Raw genomic sequence first — 15,703 nt, forward strand, 5'->3', positions numbered from 1 at the left:
GCACCATCCAAAATGGCTGTCTGTGATGATTAACGCTATTTTTTCTAAACAGTCTTTCTACAAGTGACTTCAGACGGCTAAAGTCAAAGCAATGTGTCTTTTTTAAACAACACACATACACACACACACACACACACACACACACGCACACACTCTGCAGTTGCAATCGACGGGTTATATGGGGTGAACGCAACCTGATCTCTTTTGCCTTTACACCCCCCCCCCCCCCCAACACACACACACACACACACACACACACACACACACACACTCTCTCTCTCTCTCTCTCTCTCTCTCTCTCTCTCTCTCTCTCTCTCTCTCTGGATGTCGTTGTCACTCTCTGGATCGCTGCTATTAGCAACCTGCTTTCGACTCCTCTTTTTCCCGCACTCAGCGTTAGAAATCTCCTGAATGCCTGCTCAGCTTACGGTGCACTCGGTCCGTGTCCAGTCTCCACTGTTTTATAGGTTACGTTAACAATTTTATGGTACTGAACACTCACATAATACAGAAAACTGAGAAAAACAGTCCAGGAAGAGAAATAAAGTGTGTGATGTGTGTTACGTCAGCACTCTGAGATCGTCCTGCCTGCTGCTGTTCAGGCACAGTTGAAGCTATAGAATCTGATCGTGCTTTATTTGATGTAGAATGTCTTTTGGAAAAGTTGAGATCTGACTGGTAAGATAAACAAATGCACACCAACATCTGCCATGCGTCAGCTCTTCCTCAAAGGTTTTATCAGAAAACACAGCGGACATGCATGTTATCCACGACCTATAGTCTTTCACTCAGTGAGTGGACACAATACCAGGGACAGAGAGGAGACATGTTGTATTCCAGGATCAGGACCGGGATCAGGATTAGGATCAGGACCAGGATTTCAGCATCACTATCAACTACTAATCTGCAAAGCAACCTGCAGCCAATTAAAAATGAATCCAGTGAGAAGTTGAGCTTGCAACTTGAGACAAATGACCAAACAACAAGTATGTTAAAAGGATATTTGAGTGTTGTGTGAGCGTGTCCCTCGCTGCTCCTCAACGCTCCGTCCTTCCTTTGCACCTGTCAGGTGCTCCAGTGTCAGTGAAAGTGATGAATCCCACAGGCCACCACGGGCAGATCAGCTGTGCCACAGGGCTGAAAGTAAATACACGTCTTTCCTGAACTGTGGACGGCTTTGTGTGCGCTTTCCCATGTCGCTGCCACCTGTTACACGAACACGACCTCCGTGTACACGCGGCGACGCACACGCATGCCTGCCTGCATGAGCTCCAGACTGGAGGTATGAGTGGAGACTCTCAGCAGAAAGGGATCCCTTTCTCAGATGATTATTTAGAGGCTTTAAAGCCTGACCTCAGGATGACTGCGGATGCACTATAGACAGATCATATTAATAGTGCTGCATTTAGGTATGTAGCTAAGCTCGGCGTCTGGAGAAATCACCTCGGCATCGGAATTGACCTCCTGCAGCAAGTGCACGTCTACACACACACATCCCAACGGACGAGCGACGAGAATAGCGAGCAATTACTGACGGACTGACTCGAGACCGAATGTCAATTAAAGTGTCTGACATTGAGAAAGCTATAAACAAGGTAGCGAGCAGGCTTGTTTTCTTTTCCACATCCAAAACTGGAGATTTGTTAATGCTCATCATGTCTGCCAGGACGATGACGGCGACGCAGCTGCTGAGCAGAGCTCGTGTTTCCTGTCTGTTTATGCTCATCTTCTTCAAATTTTAGAAGTTTAATACCAGTTTATTACAAAAAGGTTAACATTAACCAGCAAATGAAATATTGCCAGCAAATCTCAGAATAATAAATGCTGACTAACGCTTAACAAGCGCTGAGTAAACGGCTCTGTGTCATAGGAACAAGGTCTAAGATCCTTCGACCCCCCCCACAGGAACCACGTTCCAGCTTTCTCGGCATCATCTTGCTTGAAAATGGCTGAGATTCCCGACATGCACTGAGACTTTATTCTTCTGTCTTTTCACCCCCGCAGGGTCGTTGTTCCAGGGAGAACTGCAAGTACCTGCACCCCCCTCCCCACCTAAAGACCCAGCTGGAGATCAATGGCAGGAACAATCTGATCCAGCAGAAGAATATGGTCATGCTGGCCCAGCAGATGCAGCTCGCCAACGCCATGATGCCCGGCACGCAGCTCCCCCCCATGGTGAGCAGACCGAGTGTGGAGGCTCACACAGGAACAACAACCGGCTCCCCTCCTTCCAATATAGAAAGCTGATAGTTTGTGCAAATGTCTATTGATTTCTCTCCTTTCATTTTGTTCTCCAGCCCATGTTCTCAGTGACACCGGGCCTGGCCACCAACGCCAGCGCAGCGGCAGCAGCTGCGGCCGCGGCTTTTAATCCCTACCTAAGCCCTATGTCACCGGGCCTGATGCCCCAGGAGATCCTGCCCAGCACCCAAGTCCTCATGGCCTCCAGCCCCGCCGTCGGCCAAGTTCCCAACGCTGCCGCCGCCGCAGCACAGAAACTGCTGAGAACCGACAGACTGGAGGTGACGATCATAAATACTTTCCTCAAAATCCTGAGAGGGAGAGAAACGAGACTGTAAACAAGTTGTGTTGTTTTAACAAGTAGTTCAACAAGCAGAAGAATAACGGCACCTTATTTGACTCGCATGAACAGCATCTGAAGCTGAACTGTAAGAATATTAGCAAGTGAATTTATGCAAAGAAAAACCTGATTAATGAACAAATACATGTTAATAAGCTCTGATGTGTCATCTGTTTATCGCATCGAGGGTCGACTTGCACTGCAATTAAGAGCTATTTAGGTGGCGATGATCTCCATTTCATCTACGTAGCTCGTCTAGTAGCGGCACAGTTTGTGCTTTCATACGGTACACGTCCCAAAATACCACGAGGCGAGCACCAGAACTGAGTCTGAACGTGTTTGTTTGAGTGGAGAGGGCAACTTAGTAATGATTTCTGCTTCTGCTGCACCGCTGAGTGAACCAACACCAAACAAATGCTCTGCTACTAGTCTTCAACTAAACCTCCTCCCATGCCATCTTTTCTTCTCATGCAAACGAAATATCTGCAATATATCATTATCCCTCATTTCCACAGATGTATTTAAAGCTGCTCAACACACCCAGAAACATGGAAATCCCACATTCTAAATAGCTACTTTGTGTAATTAACAGAGGGAACATTATGTTGAGTAGGTTTCCTATAAATCAAATAGTCAGTTTAACAATAACTATATTTATGTTGTGTATGGAGTGCACACAGTTCAGCCACACACACACTGAAACACTAAAGCAGGATGGAGAGAAGACATACAACAATGGTGGATTTAGAGGAAGGTGCTGCCCTCTGCTGTTCACAGTAAAGATTACAGCTATCCCAGCATGCGCCACACTGGCACACACACATTTTTAACTAAATTCTCCCGTGTTGGACGTGTGTCTACAGGGAGAACCTGCAAACTGCACATTACAGAGAATTTTATCTTTATTAGGTTTAAGCGTAGAACATTTCTGCACGAGTCACAGAAGCAATCATAGTTCATTGTAGAAATACTCTGTCGCATGGTGATGTAGTGGTGAGCGCTCGCTCCTCCTCTCCTCTCCCCAGTGTGTGTGTGTGTGTGTGTGTGTGTGTCCTATGATGGGATTGACTGCTCAACTCTCCAGGTGAACGTGACATGAATGGAGGGATTAAGTGAGGGAGGGATGGATGGATAAATGGATGGATAAACAATGGATGATGGAGGGATGGATGCATAATTGATGGATGGATGGGTGGATGTTTTGAGTCATTCAATTTTATCCAGTTTGCTCGATTTTTAAGGCGCCAATTGACATAAAAGTAGGAAATGTGAGATAAATCTATGAATGTGGTGTTGATTTGGTGGATGAACGTCCTGTTGTGTTTCTGCCTGGAGGTGTGTCGGGAGTACCAACGGGGCAACTGCTCCCGGGGGGAGAACGACTGTCGCTTTGCTCACCCCGCCGACAGCACCATGATCGACACCAATGACAACACGGTCACCGTGTGCATGGACTACATCAAGGGCCGCTGCTCCCGGGAAAAGTGCAAGTACTTCCACCCACCGGCTCACCTGCAGGCCAAGATTAAGGCAGCGCAGCACCAGGTGAACCAGGCCACGGCCGCCGCGGCCATGGTAAGCAGCCCCAGTGAGGAGCGCTCACACTCCTTCACACACACATTTATAACAGGGCTAGTTGTTACCATGTGAATGATCTGAGGGGCAAATGTTCTGTGTTTCATACTCACCTGTCTCACCTTCCTGGTTGATGTTACGCAGCGTTTTCACTTCTGCTCTTGCCAGGTCGAAATTTAAAGGTCTGCATGTTGGTTTGGGTGCAATCTGCTCACGAGATGATAAGAAGAAGGATGGGACAATAGAGCATTCTAACCCCCACTGCCCTCACGTTGTTCTTTGTATTGTGATAAAACTGATTGTCTCGTTCCTTGTTCGTCTCATCTCAGACCACAAGCAGAGCGTCCACTTCCTCTCTCTCTCTCTCTCTCTCTCTCTCTCTTGGTCTCTGACGGCCTGGCCTTATTTATGACTCCATTGTTTCTGTGCTTCCTATCTATAACTTCTCTTCCTCCTGACATAAAAAAAAAAAAAAAGGGATTCATTGTGCTTTCAGTCTTGTTTTACAGTAACAGCACCCTGAATGATAGCGCAGCCACACTCTGTTGATCAAACTTATTGACGTAGCTAAACCGATGGAATCATTGTGATGTGAACCCGACTCTGATGTGCACAGTGGAACAGGATTATCTGTTCAGTCTACTCGCTAAGACTCTCTTATTGTAAAAGTTTTCTCACAGCTGTATTCATCCATGTTTGTGTGATAGTAACTAATGGTAGTTATCATGTACTATTGATGATCATGTAACTGTTGAGCTGTAGAGCTAGTGTCCACACTGTGCATGCCTTAGTCCTGTTTTCCCCTTGTATACTGCATTCCAATGATTTGTTTTTTTATTTGTTTTTGTTTTTTCTCACCTATACCCAAACTGCACTGCTGCCCCCATGATGCACCTCTGCTTGCTGGTTTATGTTAATGCGCTTGAACCCCATTGGCCCATTGCCATCATGTGCTCGCTGCCTGCTAATTAAGACTCAGTCGGCTGTCAAATCACTGAAGCGACCCCTCGACGCAACCTTTGACCTGGTACTATGACCTTTCACCTTTTAGCTTGGCATGTGGCTTTGTTGTAGCGCTGTGTTTTAACCAAAGATACCTGGCTATTTTTTGTTGTCGTTGTCTCAGTGCAATGTCTGTTTTGTTTTGTTTTTTTGTTTTTTTTTCCTCCTGTGTATCTGTCATTTTTGCCTGTGATAAAATGATCGTGGCTTTCTCACCGGTTGATGTTCTTCCCGTCAAACACAAATTGGAACGTGGAATTTGTGACGAGCAGCCGCAATCAGTTTATCACATGTAGCCCAACTTAACACCAGTCAGAGAGGTTTAGGGAAGAAGAGCTTCTTTAATGGCGGCATGGCTTCAGTTTTATGTCAACGTCAGTGATCAGTGTTGTGCAGCGGCTCAATCGAACGCATGTCTGTGTCGCTAGAGCATGTGTGATGGATGAAGGTGGGGCTCTGAGGAAAAGTCTTACAGGAGTGATCCCACCTCAACAGGTCTTAACAGTTCAAATGATAGTTCACTCCGTCATCAGCTCTTGTCACAGACATTCAGACCTCAAGAATGGCCTCATGCCAAGATCAAACATCCATCTCTGACTGTCGTCACTTGGCCTCAGACCATTTTTGACACTCGTCTGAGAGTGAACCATCACTTAAACACGGCTTCCACAGTTTATCATGGAGCTAGCAGTGCAGCCTCCCTTTCTCTGTGCTTCCTACCTGTTCCACCTCCTGTTAGCAGCCCCGTTGTTTTACCAGTTAATGCTTGCTTCTGTTGCATTTAGTCAGCCGTAGGATTACAGTTAACAACCCAACGTAACGAGTCTGTGGATGCTTGTTAGCCCGTAGCTCCTGTAGGCACCATGCTCCTGCTTGTGTAGTACTTGTGTCAGACTGCTGCTTGCTTGCTACTGATGATATGAAGATTTTGTTACTGTTGTACACACAAGGATGTAATGACACTGTTCCTCTGATGTCCTCTAACGTATGTACCTTTGTTTTCTTTCCCATTTTGTGCCTCTTTCCAACACTCTCTTCCTCTTCCTCTTCCTCTTCCTCTGTTCCACGCACCTCTCTCCTTACCTCCCTGTCTCCCTCCTCACTGACCTCCCCTCCGCCTGGCTGGGCGGGCAGGGCATCGCCCCTAGTGTCATGGCTCCCCTGCCAAAGCGGGCAGCCCTGGAGAAGGCTAACGGGGCCTCTGCCATGTTTAACACCGGCATGCTTCAGTACCAACAGGCCCTGGCCAGCATGCAGTTTCAGCAGCAGGCTGCTTTCCTCCCATCAGGTATGGCTCCCCGAGCGACCTCCACCCACTGGATGCCCAGATCAGTCTGACCCGGCTCCTGCTTGGCTGCGGCTGGGCGCACTGGTTGATTGTAGCACAGACCATGTTACTTCTTCACCGGCGCCCCGGTGGTAATCGCCTCTACACGCTGGATAAAATGACAAAAGACAAGCAGACGATAGCTCCAGATCTCACTTCACTGTTTATCTCAGAAGAATTGACGAGCTAAGAATGCCTAAAGAAGTGCTTTCCGCTTTGTCTGGCATTGCATGGCTGAACCAGTTACTTATCTCCCAGTGCAGTCAGGGAAACGTTCCTTTACGGTGTTGACAGTTTAGAACGTTTGTTAGATTTAATTGTTCAGTGGTGTGTTAGTGAGACGCAATCGCGGGGGCTTTGGCTGGTGCCGGGGGGTGACGAGGCTAGACGGTTACTCGTACGATCAACCAAACAGGCTGATGATTTGAGCTTCTGCACTCATCTGTTCTCTGTGTGTGTGTGTGTGTGTGTGTGTGTGTGTGTGTGTGTGTGTGTGTGTGTGTGTGTGTGTGTATCATGTTTAATTAGTTTTACATCTGCTGTCAAAAAGAGCAAAACCTTTCAACCCAGACTGATTAACAGTTTGGCTCGTTATAAGTTCACCACTCTTTTTTTTTTTTTTTCCAATCACTGATGTTTGTGTCCAGGAGATATTAACCTTTTTCTCCCCACATTATCTCTCCCTTCACTCTCTAACGAACCTTGTGATGGGCTGTTTTGATTTCTCTTCCCTATCCAATCCACTTCCTGTTGCACTGCATGATGGGCAGGCTCAATATTGTGCATGACACCTGCAGCAAGCGTTGGTAGGTTCCAGCTTTCCTTCTTCAGTTATTTGTAGGTCATCAAAATCAAATGTGTTGAATGTACCGCTAATTATGCGACTTGTAGAGTGTCACTTGAAAGGAAAGACCAATCCTGTTTGTCCCGTTGTTACTTTCTGTTTAGACTTTGTAAAGACCCTGATGTTGTTAGTCTGTGTTGCTCGTCCTTTCTGTGTCCCTGCTGGTTTGAACCTCGGCTTTGGGCTGGTCTAACCCGACAGAAACCCTTTAAAAGATTGACAACTGGGGGAGTTGACTTTTATAACCGTTCCTCTTACTTCCTCTGTTTTCTTAAACGTCTCATGACAGCACTTTAACTGGTGTGTCACTTTTTGTGGATCTGACTGGTTCAGTTTCTACAAAAAAACCCAAAGGAATGCAGAAGTTCTCCAAACTGAGACGTGATCAGTGGCAACAGAGGAAGGAACAGGAACCTGTTATATCCACTCCCTCGCTCTCTTTCTCTCCCTCTTTTTGTTTCTCCCTCCCTCGTTGCCTGGTGTGTTTGTGGCTTCACTGCTCCTCTGTGAATTTTTGCTTACATGATTTTCCCTCCGAAAAAGTTCCCATGATGCACGGTGGTACTCCAGCCACTGTGTCTGCAGCCACCACATCTGCCACAAGCGTTCCCTTCGCAACTGCCTCCACCAATCAGGTTTGCACCTCTACCGCCCCCTCTCTCTCTCTCCCTCTCTCTCTTTACTGCCCTTCTCTCTCTTTCTTTCTCTCTACTACCTCGCTCTCTCTCTCTTTCTCTCTCTCTCTGTACCGCCTCTCTCGCTCTCTCTCTCTCTCTCTCTCTCTCTCTCTCTCTCTCCACCACCTCGCTCTCTCTCTATCTCTCTCTCTCTATCTCTCTCAGGGCTGCACGATTAAAGCTTAAATTGCGATCTGTGATAAAAACAAACACTTTAAGCGGTCGACCTTAACGTCTTTGTGCTAAAACGGTTTGTTCTTCCAAATAACAGTGTTGTTTCTCTCGCCCCTAATTCACACCAGCTGTGACCAAATGTGTCTGCATGCATGGATGAACAGTGCATGGAAACTTCGTTTATCACTATTCAGTCCGTTTTTATAGTGTGCAGCCCTACTGTCTGTCTGTCTGTCTGTCTGTCTGTCTGTCTATCTATCTATCTATCTATCTATCTATCTATCTATCTATCTATCTATCTATCTATCTATCTATCTATCCATCTATCGCTCACAGGGTCAATCTGGGAATGCTTGAGTGTTGAATGGAGGGTGGGCTGGGTAGACGGCGGTACTCCCTCTTGTTGTCCTTCACTAGAGTCCGACATGCAGTTTTGTGTAGAAACATATTGTGGATGGTTTTACTGCACATCTGTCCATTCTGAGCATAAACCACAAACACTGACACCTTTCTGACGTTATCTTTCTGTCTTTATTGAGAAACATACTGTGTTGCATTTAATGTGTGTCCTCATTGTAACCTCGATTTTTGTCCTTTCCCATTTTGAGGACTCTTCCTTATCAAAGTTGACTACCAACGAATACATGCAATTGGTATGTATGAGGTAGTAGTTTGTTTATTTTACAGTTATAAAGCACAGCTTGTGCGAAAGTCGCTATTTATGCCCTTTGGTGCTTGGCTTTTTTTATTTTTTCCTTTTTTTTTCCTTTTTTGCAGCTGCTTCAAGCACGTAAAGTGAAGCTTTACCCTGTTCTGTGTATTGAATCCGGGGCATCTTCAGAAAACCCAGAGAAGCTTTAAAAAAAAAAAAAAATGTTTTGACTTCAGTTGTGTTTAAGACATTCAGTGAGCAGCACAAGTTTGTACGAGCAGTGAGAAGATGTCTGAGCCATTAAGATTAGTTGTCCTCACTTTGAACTTGTGTCCAAAGTGTGCAGCTCAACAACATGGAGGACTTAGATTTGCATGGGGAAGCCACTTTACTGACAGTTTCCCCTCGTCTGCTCCGCCCCTTCCTGCCCGCTGTCCCCACTCCAGCCTCACGCCTCAATCGATTGTGCCACGACTGTCGCCAAATGGCTTTTTCTCTCTCCTTGTTTTGAATCTTTTCAGCAATGAACTCGTCTCACTCTGAGAGGATGTGGTTGAAGCGTGTTGATCTGTGTTTTGTTGAAAGTCGTCCACGTTGCGCGTCTCTGCTCCCCGACGCTTCGTTTGACGTCCCGTCTGTTTTTCCACTTGCAGATTCCAATAATATCTGCAGATCATCTGAGTAGTCACAAGTACTTGACTCAAATGTAGTTCCTCTGGAGAACAGTGAGTTCATATTTCAATACTTCTCTCATTGCCTTTTTAGCTCCGGTACAAGAGCTCCTTGATCTGGTACAGTGAATTAACGTAAAGTATGCCTCTGAAGTGAAATCCTTTGTGTCTTTGCAGATCAAATGAATGTGTGCTGGCACCGTCCAAGCCAAAAGAGTTCAGCCTTTATGTACATAACCTTCAGAATGTCAAGCAATGGGACGAGGAGCGTCTGCCATCCACAACGACCTCACGGTCTCATCACACGTGTAAAACATCAAGGGTACAACACACGACCTGTGCCATCCTCCCACATATCAACACTGATCAAGAGTCTGGTGTCCAATCAACATCCAGCTGAGAGAAGCGAGGACACGCCGGCGCCGCGCCCAGCGCGTCTCTCCCTCGCCGGGAGGCGGCGGCATCAAACCTCCGTCTGATTGAATCAAAGTTTGTTCTAATTCTTATCATTACTGCATGCAGAAGGTCAAGAGCGTTGTTACACGAGACAACATCGAGTGCTGGTACGTTAGTAGACCAAGATTTATCTTTCCTTTATTATTTCTTCTGCTTTATCTCTTCTTTATATTGAAAAAAAATAAATAATGGATAGCCATATTTCATCGTTTACAAGTGAAATGCAAACACGCACCTTGAATTTGAATTGAAATCCGAAAGGCACAATGATTTTAAACAGGAATTTTATCAGCCAAACGAATGAGGCGTGTACAGTATTGTGTTTTTACTGCGACTAGTGAGACTAGATGTTGAAATGAGGGTCTTGGACAAATGAATGTTCTGGGTAAACCAACATACCTGTGTACCTTGAAAGCACAGCCAGGCGAGCTTCTTCTCATCACGTCATGTGCCATCGAGGCCGTACAGCTACAACCAGAGTGTTATCTCAGCAGTGTTATTTGTTTACCGAAGGTAAAAAGTTTTCTATGGCTCTCTTTTGTATTTTGTTTTCCATTGTGAGTGTTTGGTTTTTTTTTTTTTTTTTTTTTTTTTTTTTTTTTTTAAAGGAAAGAAAATGTCTAATTAATCAGTTTTACAAGTTTGGTTTTTTCACTAAATTTATTATTTTCTTTCTGTTGTCGTTTGAAATCATAAGTGGAGGGTTTTTCTTTTCTTTTTTTCTAAAGTTTGTCATCCCTCTTTTCGTAGACGAGTGTTGTTTGTGTTTGTTGGGATTACGTTGTTGATCAAGTCCATTGACTCTAAAGCCTGGTGAAGTCGAACACCGTGTTACCGTGTTCCCGCTCTTTTAAAGAGGAGCAGCTCTCAAACTGTGTCGGTGGGAAACATAAAGGTCTAATAGGTCATTTAAGCCACATGTGCACTTGAACCATTCGATGTCTGATCACCTTGTTTTTGTTTTCACCTCCCATTCGAACGTGAACTTTCATCCTGGAGGAAATAACCTTATCATCCACGTGTAGATCTGACTGCAAATACCAAAGCACACTTTCTTCCCTTTGGAACTTTCTTCTCACTGAAACACCTTTTCAGAGGCTTAAACAATTAAGGAAGCATGTTAATCATCCTTCATTCTTCACATCCTTTTTCTGTTAGTTCACATAGCGTGTCTTTACCGATTGTAATGTACCTAACGAAGCCTTAGATTACAGTCAGATGTACTTTCAATCACCGCAGGTAAAGAACACCAATGACGTTCTCACACACACACACCGCTTTATGGTTGTTTTTTTTTATCTGTTTCTCTCTGTAAAAGTAACAATTACTCTTAAAACTTCATTGAACTTATGTGTTATGTACTACTTAAGGATTTGAATCTATTTGAGGTATGTAGTTTTAGACTCTTTTTTTTTTTTGCCTTACTATATATTACTTGACAACATTGATATAGCCGTTGTAGACCTTGAGGTAGTATGACATTCATAACTTTTTCAAACCATATAAATGATAATGTGTTAGTTTTAAATATTCACTTCATTCATATAGCTGGATGTCAGTTTTTATTTTCAGTTGTCACATATAATTGTGTTGATGAAACTTTTTTTTTTTTTTTTTTCTTTTGATACAAGGAATGAGATGAATAATCCCGCTGCCGCCCGCAGCGCCTCTGACAAACTCTTTTAACGTTAATTCTCCTCATAACATGTCAACATCATGTTTGAAAGTACTATATTGTATCGAGATCTAGATTGTCCATGTTTTAGAGTAAAAATTATTTTCTACTGTATCCATTTCAGAAAAGAAAAAAAAAAAAAGAAGATATGTATTTTTGTTTGAATATTTCTTAAGTTTGCCCTGAATGTCAGGCCAAAACGAGCAGTAGACGGGTGTTGTGATGTGTGGTGGAGAGCGAGATTAAGGAGGAGGAAGCAAAGACTGTTCCACTCCGGAGGAGTCTGAAATGCTGCAGATAATGAGTTCTAACCTAAGGGACGAAGGTTGACTTTTTGCACTTCTGTATATAGTCAAATGAACAGAGAAAAAAAAATGTGTATCATATTGAGATATTATTTTGAATAAAAAAAAAAAGATCTATAATTATAAGGAATTTTGTTAGATTAATTTAAATTCTTAAATTAGAAGACCAGCTTAAAAAAATATATATTAAAAAAAAAAAAAATGCTTGCAAAGAAGGGCACTAGTTTCTTGGCCAATGCATTCAGAGAAAGCTATGCGCTTTTTGTCTTCTTTTATAAAGTGGCTGGTTTTGCCAGAGAATGTTGTCGGGGAGTCGACGTCCCCGCGTCACGCTAACCTCACCCCTCGCCAGGACGACGCTTCCACAAAGCTCATTTGTTGGACTTGGTCTCGCAGCATTGCTGCTCCCATGGTACAGTTGATACATAAATCTATCCAAAAAAAGATGTATATTCTATTCTAGTTTGATTTGACTGCATGTAAAATACAAAAGAAACTGCATAGATATTATAAGGAAAGAAACCAGTGTCAGACTACAGAGTTATTTGTTTTCGTCAAATTATACATTCAGTAGATAACATCCACAGCGGGGAGGAATAACACTTTGGAATAAGTCATCTTACTCTTGTGTGATTTTAATATTTTCCAAGCGGACATGTTATTTAAAGAATGATGAAATATTAGCACTCATCCACCCCGGATTCGTCCTCACAGCCAGATATTTGCCGCCCACACGGACTCGCGAGCAGCCGCCCCTGCCGCCATCGTTGTGCACTCAGCAGGTGAAGGCCTCGCCACACCCGATGCTTTATTTGGCAAATTAGTCCTGAAAATGAATGTAACGGCGGCCGGTCAGCGTGGAGGCCGCTGTGTTCAGTCGCTACAGAACCAAAGCACCGTTTTCTCCAAACCAGACTCTCCGTGTCGCTCTCCTCCCTGCTGGGCGCACATGTTCGCTTTCACTGCTTCTTACTCGTAAGTGCACCCACCGATTATGTATTCGCTGACAGTCGCCACACAATGATGTACTATTCTGTCTTCAGATTTGTTTATGCACAGTTTATTGTTGCCATAATTGACTCTTGCTGTATGGATGAAAAAAAAAATCTGAATAAAACAACATTTGATTTGCTCATGCAACTGTTGTGTTGGTCACTGCTTCTTTAATGTGTTTATCATCTTGCACACACACACACACACACACACACGCACACACCATGCAACAGTGACTCATAAAAATTCACAATCTCTCCGAATGTTACATTATTTCATTGGATCAAGTTTCTCCTATTTTATTATTAAATAATCATGATACCATCAGATTAAATTATCCCAGATGAATCTATACTTGCTAAATGTGATTTTTATCCCTTTAAAAGTTTGAATAAGCATCCTTATCTGTTCAGAAACAAATATTTTCACTCTGAGTGAATTGCTGTTTGGTGCTACTTTAATGCAGTGAATAAACCACAGGAAGTATTTTATTAAAGCTGGATTTAAAAAAAAGAGCATTCCCACGGTTATTTCATGTTTTTAATTTCTCAAGTGACACTTAAAATGTCTTTTTATATACAGTGATAAACTATTTTGTCATATAACTGAATTTTCAACCCTTTAATTTTGAAATTATGAGGCATCTTTGAGCAAACTTCATATATCTTGAGGTGGATATATTCTGTGTGGAGTTTGTACGTTCTCCCTGAGTGTGGGGTTCCTCCCACAGCCCACAAACAACAACCAATAAGAAATCTTTACGTGAGCTGGCCCCCCTGTCCAGGTTTATAGGTGTCCAGGTGTTTAGGTGTCAAGGTGTATAGATGTTTAGGTGTCCTGGTGTTTAGGTGTTTGGGTGTCAAGGTGTTTAGGTGTCCAGGTATTTAGGTATTTGCATGTCCAGGTGTCCTTGTGTCCAGGTGGCCAGGTGTTTAGGTGTCCAGGTGTATAGGTGTTTAGGTGTCCAGGTGTCTAGGTGTCTAGGTGTCCAGGTGTTTAGGTGTCCAGGTGTCTAGGTGTCCAGGTGTATAGGTGTCCAGGTGTCTAGGTGTCCAGGTGACCAGGTGTTTAGGTGTCCTTGTGTTCAGGTGCTTAGGTCTCTAGGTGTTGAGGTGCCCCAGTGTCCTTGTGTCCAGGTGTTCAGGTGTCCTTGTGTTCAGGTGCATAGGTCTCTGGATGATTAGGTGTCCAGGTGTTTGGTTTTCTAGGTGTCCAGGTGTTTAGGTGTCCAGGTGTCCTTGTGTTCAGGTGCATAGGTCTCTAGATGTTTAGGTGTCCAGGTGTTTGGTTTTCTAGGTGTACAGGTGTGCTGGTGTCCAGGTGTTTAGGTCTCCAATGTTTTTTTTGTCTAGATGTTTGGGTGTCCAGGTGTTTCGTTTTCCAGGTGTTTAGGTGTCCAGGTGTCCTTGTGTCCAGGTCTTTGGGTGTCCAGGTGTTTAGATACCCAGGTGTCCTTGTGTCCAGGTGCTGGAGCCACCCCTAGGATAGCCATAGCACTCCCAAAGCACCCCCAAGAAATATATACATATATAAAGTGGTGTATTCAGATTTTTTTCAAAATGTGTGACAATATCATTTGTTGTCTGGGAAATTAATGAATACACCAATAAAATGTTGATGTTTTTTTAACTAAAAAGTAGTGCGATCTGATTCAGCCAAACACATTAACCATTGAACTTACTACTTCCTGTTATTGAAAGTGCACTTTTCCTGGTGACTGTGTAACTTACTTATAGCAATAAAACTTTGAGTGCTTTTTGCAAAAAATAAACTAAAAGTGACCAAATCACAGACGCCTTCGCTCTCACCCACAACAACCGACGTATCGTTTTATTATGACATCTCATGGTGAGTACAAGATTATTGCCTATTTGGTGTTTGAGATCCGTGTTCTGACTCCTGGTTCTCTCTATGCAGTGTTTATTAATATGTCATTAGATCCAGTGAACCAAATATTTTTTCTTTCAATGGAGGTTTTGGTGACTGGCAGAAGGAGTCAGTGTCTTTGTGTTTGAGGCCCAAATGAAAACTTGCTGTGTGTTTTGCTTCCTGCTGCTGTTCAGGCTCCATCAGTGACATTCTGCTGTTAAAGTTTACATTCAGTGGTGAGTTTCAGTGGCCGACTTCTAAACCTTTCTCCTTCATCACTTTGGCTAAATATCTTGCGCATTGTGTCGCATAATATTGTTTTAAATAGGAAGCTTTTCCATCATGTGCACGACTGTTATGTGCATGGTGAGGTGTGTGCATATTGTCAGAGCTACAGTAGGAAATCAACTAGAGATCCCCAACAGCACCGTCACCGATCGAGTTCCACCAAAGCACCAGCAGAAACAAATCTCTGGCTCCGCCACTGGTGCCGAGGTGTCCAGGTATTTGATTTTCCAGGTGTCCACATGTCCAGATGTCTCTATGTCCAGATGTCTCTATGTCAAGGTGTTCAGGTGTCTAGGTGTCCAGGTGATTTTTAGGTGTCCAGGTCTTTAGGTGTCCAGGTGGAGCCTCCCTCACTGGGGGAAGACTTTCGGGAGGATGGAGGAGCTGTTCATGTGATCACGTGGCGGTCATGTGGCGCGCATCAATACACAGACACGTGTAAATTGATGATTAACTTCATGAATCTCCTCATTGTGGTTAATTGTATCTCTCGGCGGATTGTGCACGGGAGCAGGAGGGGGGGGGGGGGGGGGGGGGGGGGGGGGATGCAAGCGCTCGCTATTAGGGGGCTACGGCTCCTTTAAGAAAGCGGAACTGAGCCTGTGCTCGCGGCT

At 44.1% G+C, this 15,703-nt stretch overlaps 1 protein-coding gene across 17 annotated transcripts in view; it reads left to right on the forward strand.

The window, feature by feature from the left end:
- Window positions 1-11,834, forward strand: part of mbnl1 (muscleblind-like splicing regulator 1) — a 42,880-nt gene extending 31,046 nt beyond the window's left edge. For 3 of the 17 annotated variants that reach the window (XM_080475685.1, XM_080475684.1, XM_080475683.1), the window contains 10 exons: window positions 2,005-2,175; window positions 2,298-2,522; window positions 3,917-4,156; window positions 5,130-5,183; window positions 6,293-6,446; window positions 7,256-7,291; window positions 7,873-7,964; window positions 8,789-8,833; window positions 9,486-9,557; window positions 9,681-11,834. In XM_080475685.1, coding sequence (XP_080331811.1) covers window positions 2,107-2,175; window positions 2,298-2,522; window positions 3,917-4,156; window positions 5,130-5,183; window positions 6,293-6,446; window positions 7,256-7,291; window positions 7,873-7,964; window positions 8,789-8,833; window positions 9,486-9,542 — 972 coding nt within the window. In that variant the 5' untranslated portion in view covers window positions 2,005-2,106 and the 3' untranslated portion in view covers window positions 9,543-9,557; window positions 9,681-11,834. Of the gene's footprint in view, window positions 1-2,004; window positions 2,176-2,297; window positions 2,523-3,916; window positions 4,618-5,129; window positions 5,184-6,292; window positions 6,447-7,255; window positions 7,292-7,872; window positions 7,965-8,788; window positions 8,834-9,485; window positions 9,558-9,680 lie in introns of those variants that run through there. The other 14 variants (XM_080475688.1, XM_080475687.1, XM_080475697.1 and 11 more) reach the window with 8 other exon arrangements.
- Window positions 11,835-15,703: the final 3,869 nt, after the last annotated feature.

Source organism: Lipophrys pholis (assembly GCF_963383615.2).
Source record: "Lipophrys pholis genome assembly, chromosome: 1".
Classification (NCBI taxonomy): Eukaryota; Metazoa; Chordata; class Actinopteri; order Blenniiformes; family Blenniidae; genus Lipophrys; species Lipophrys pholis.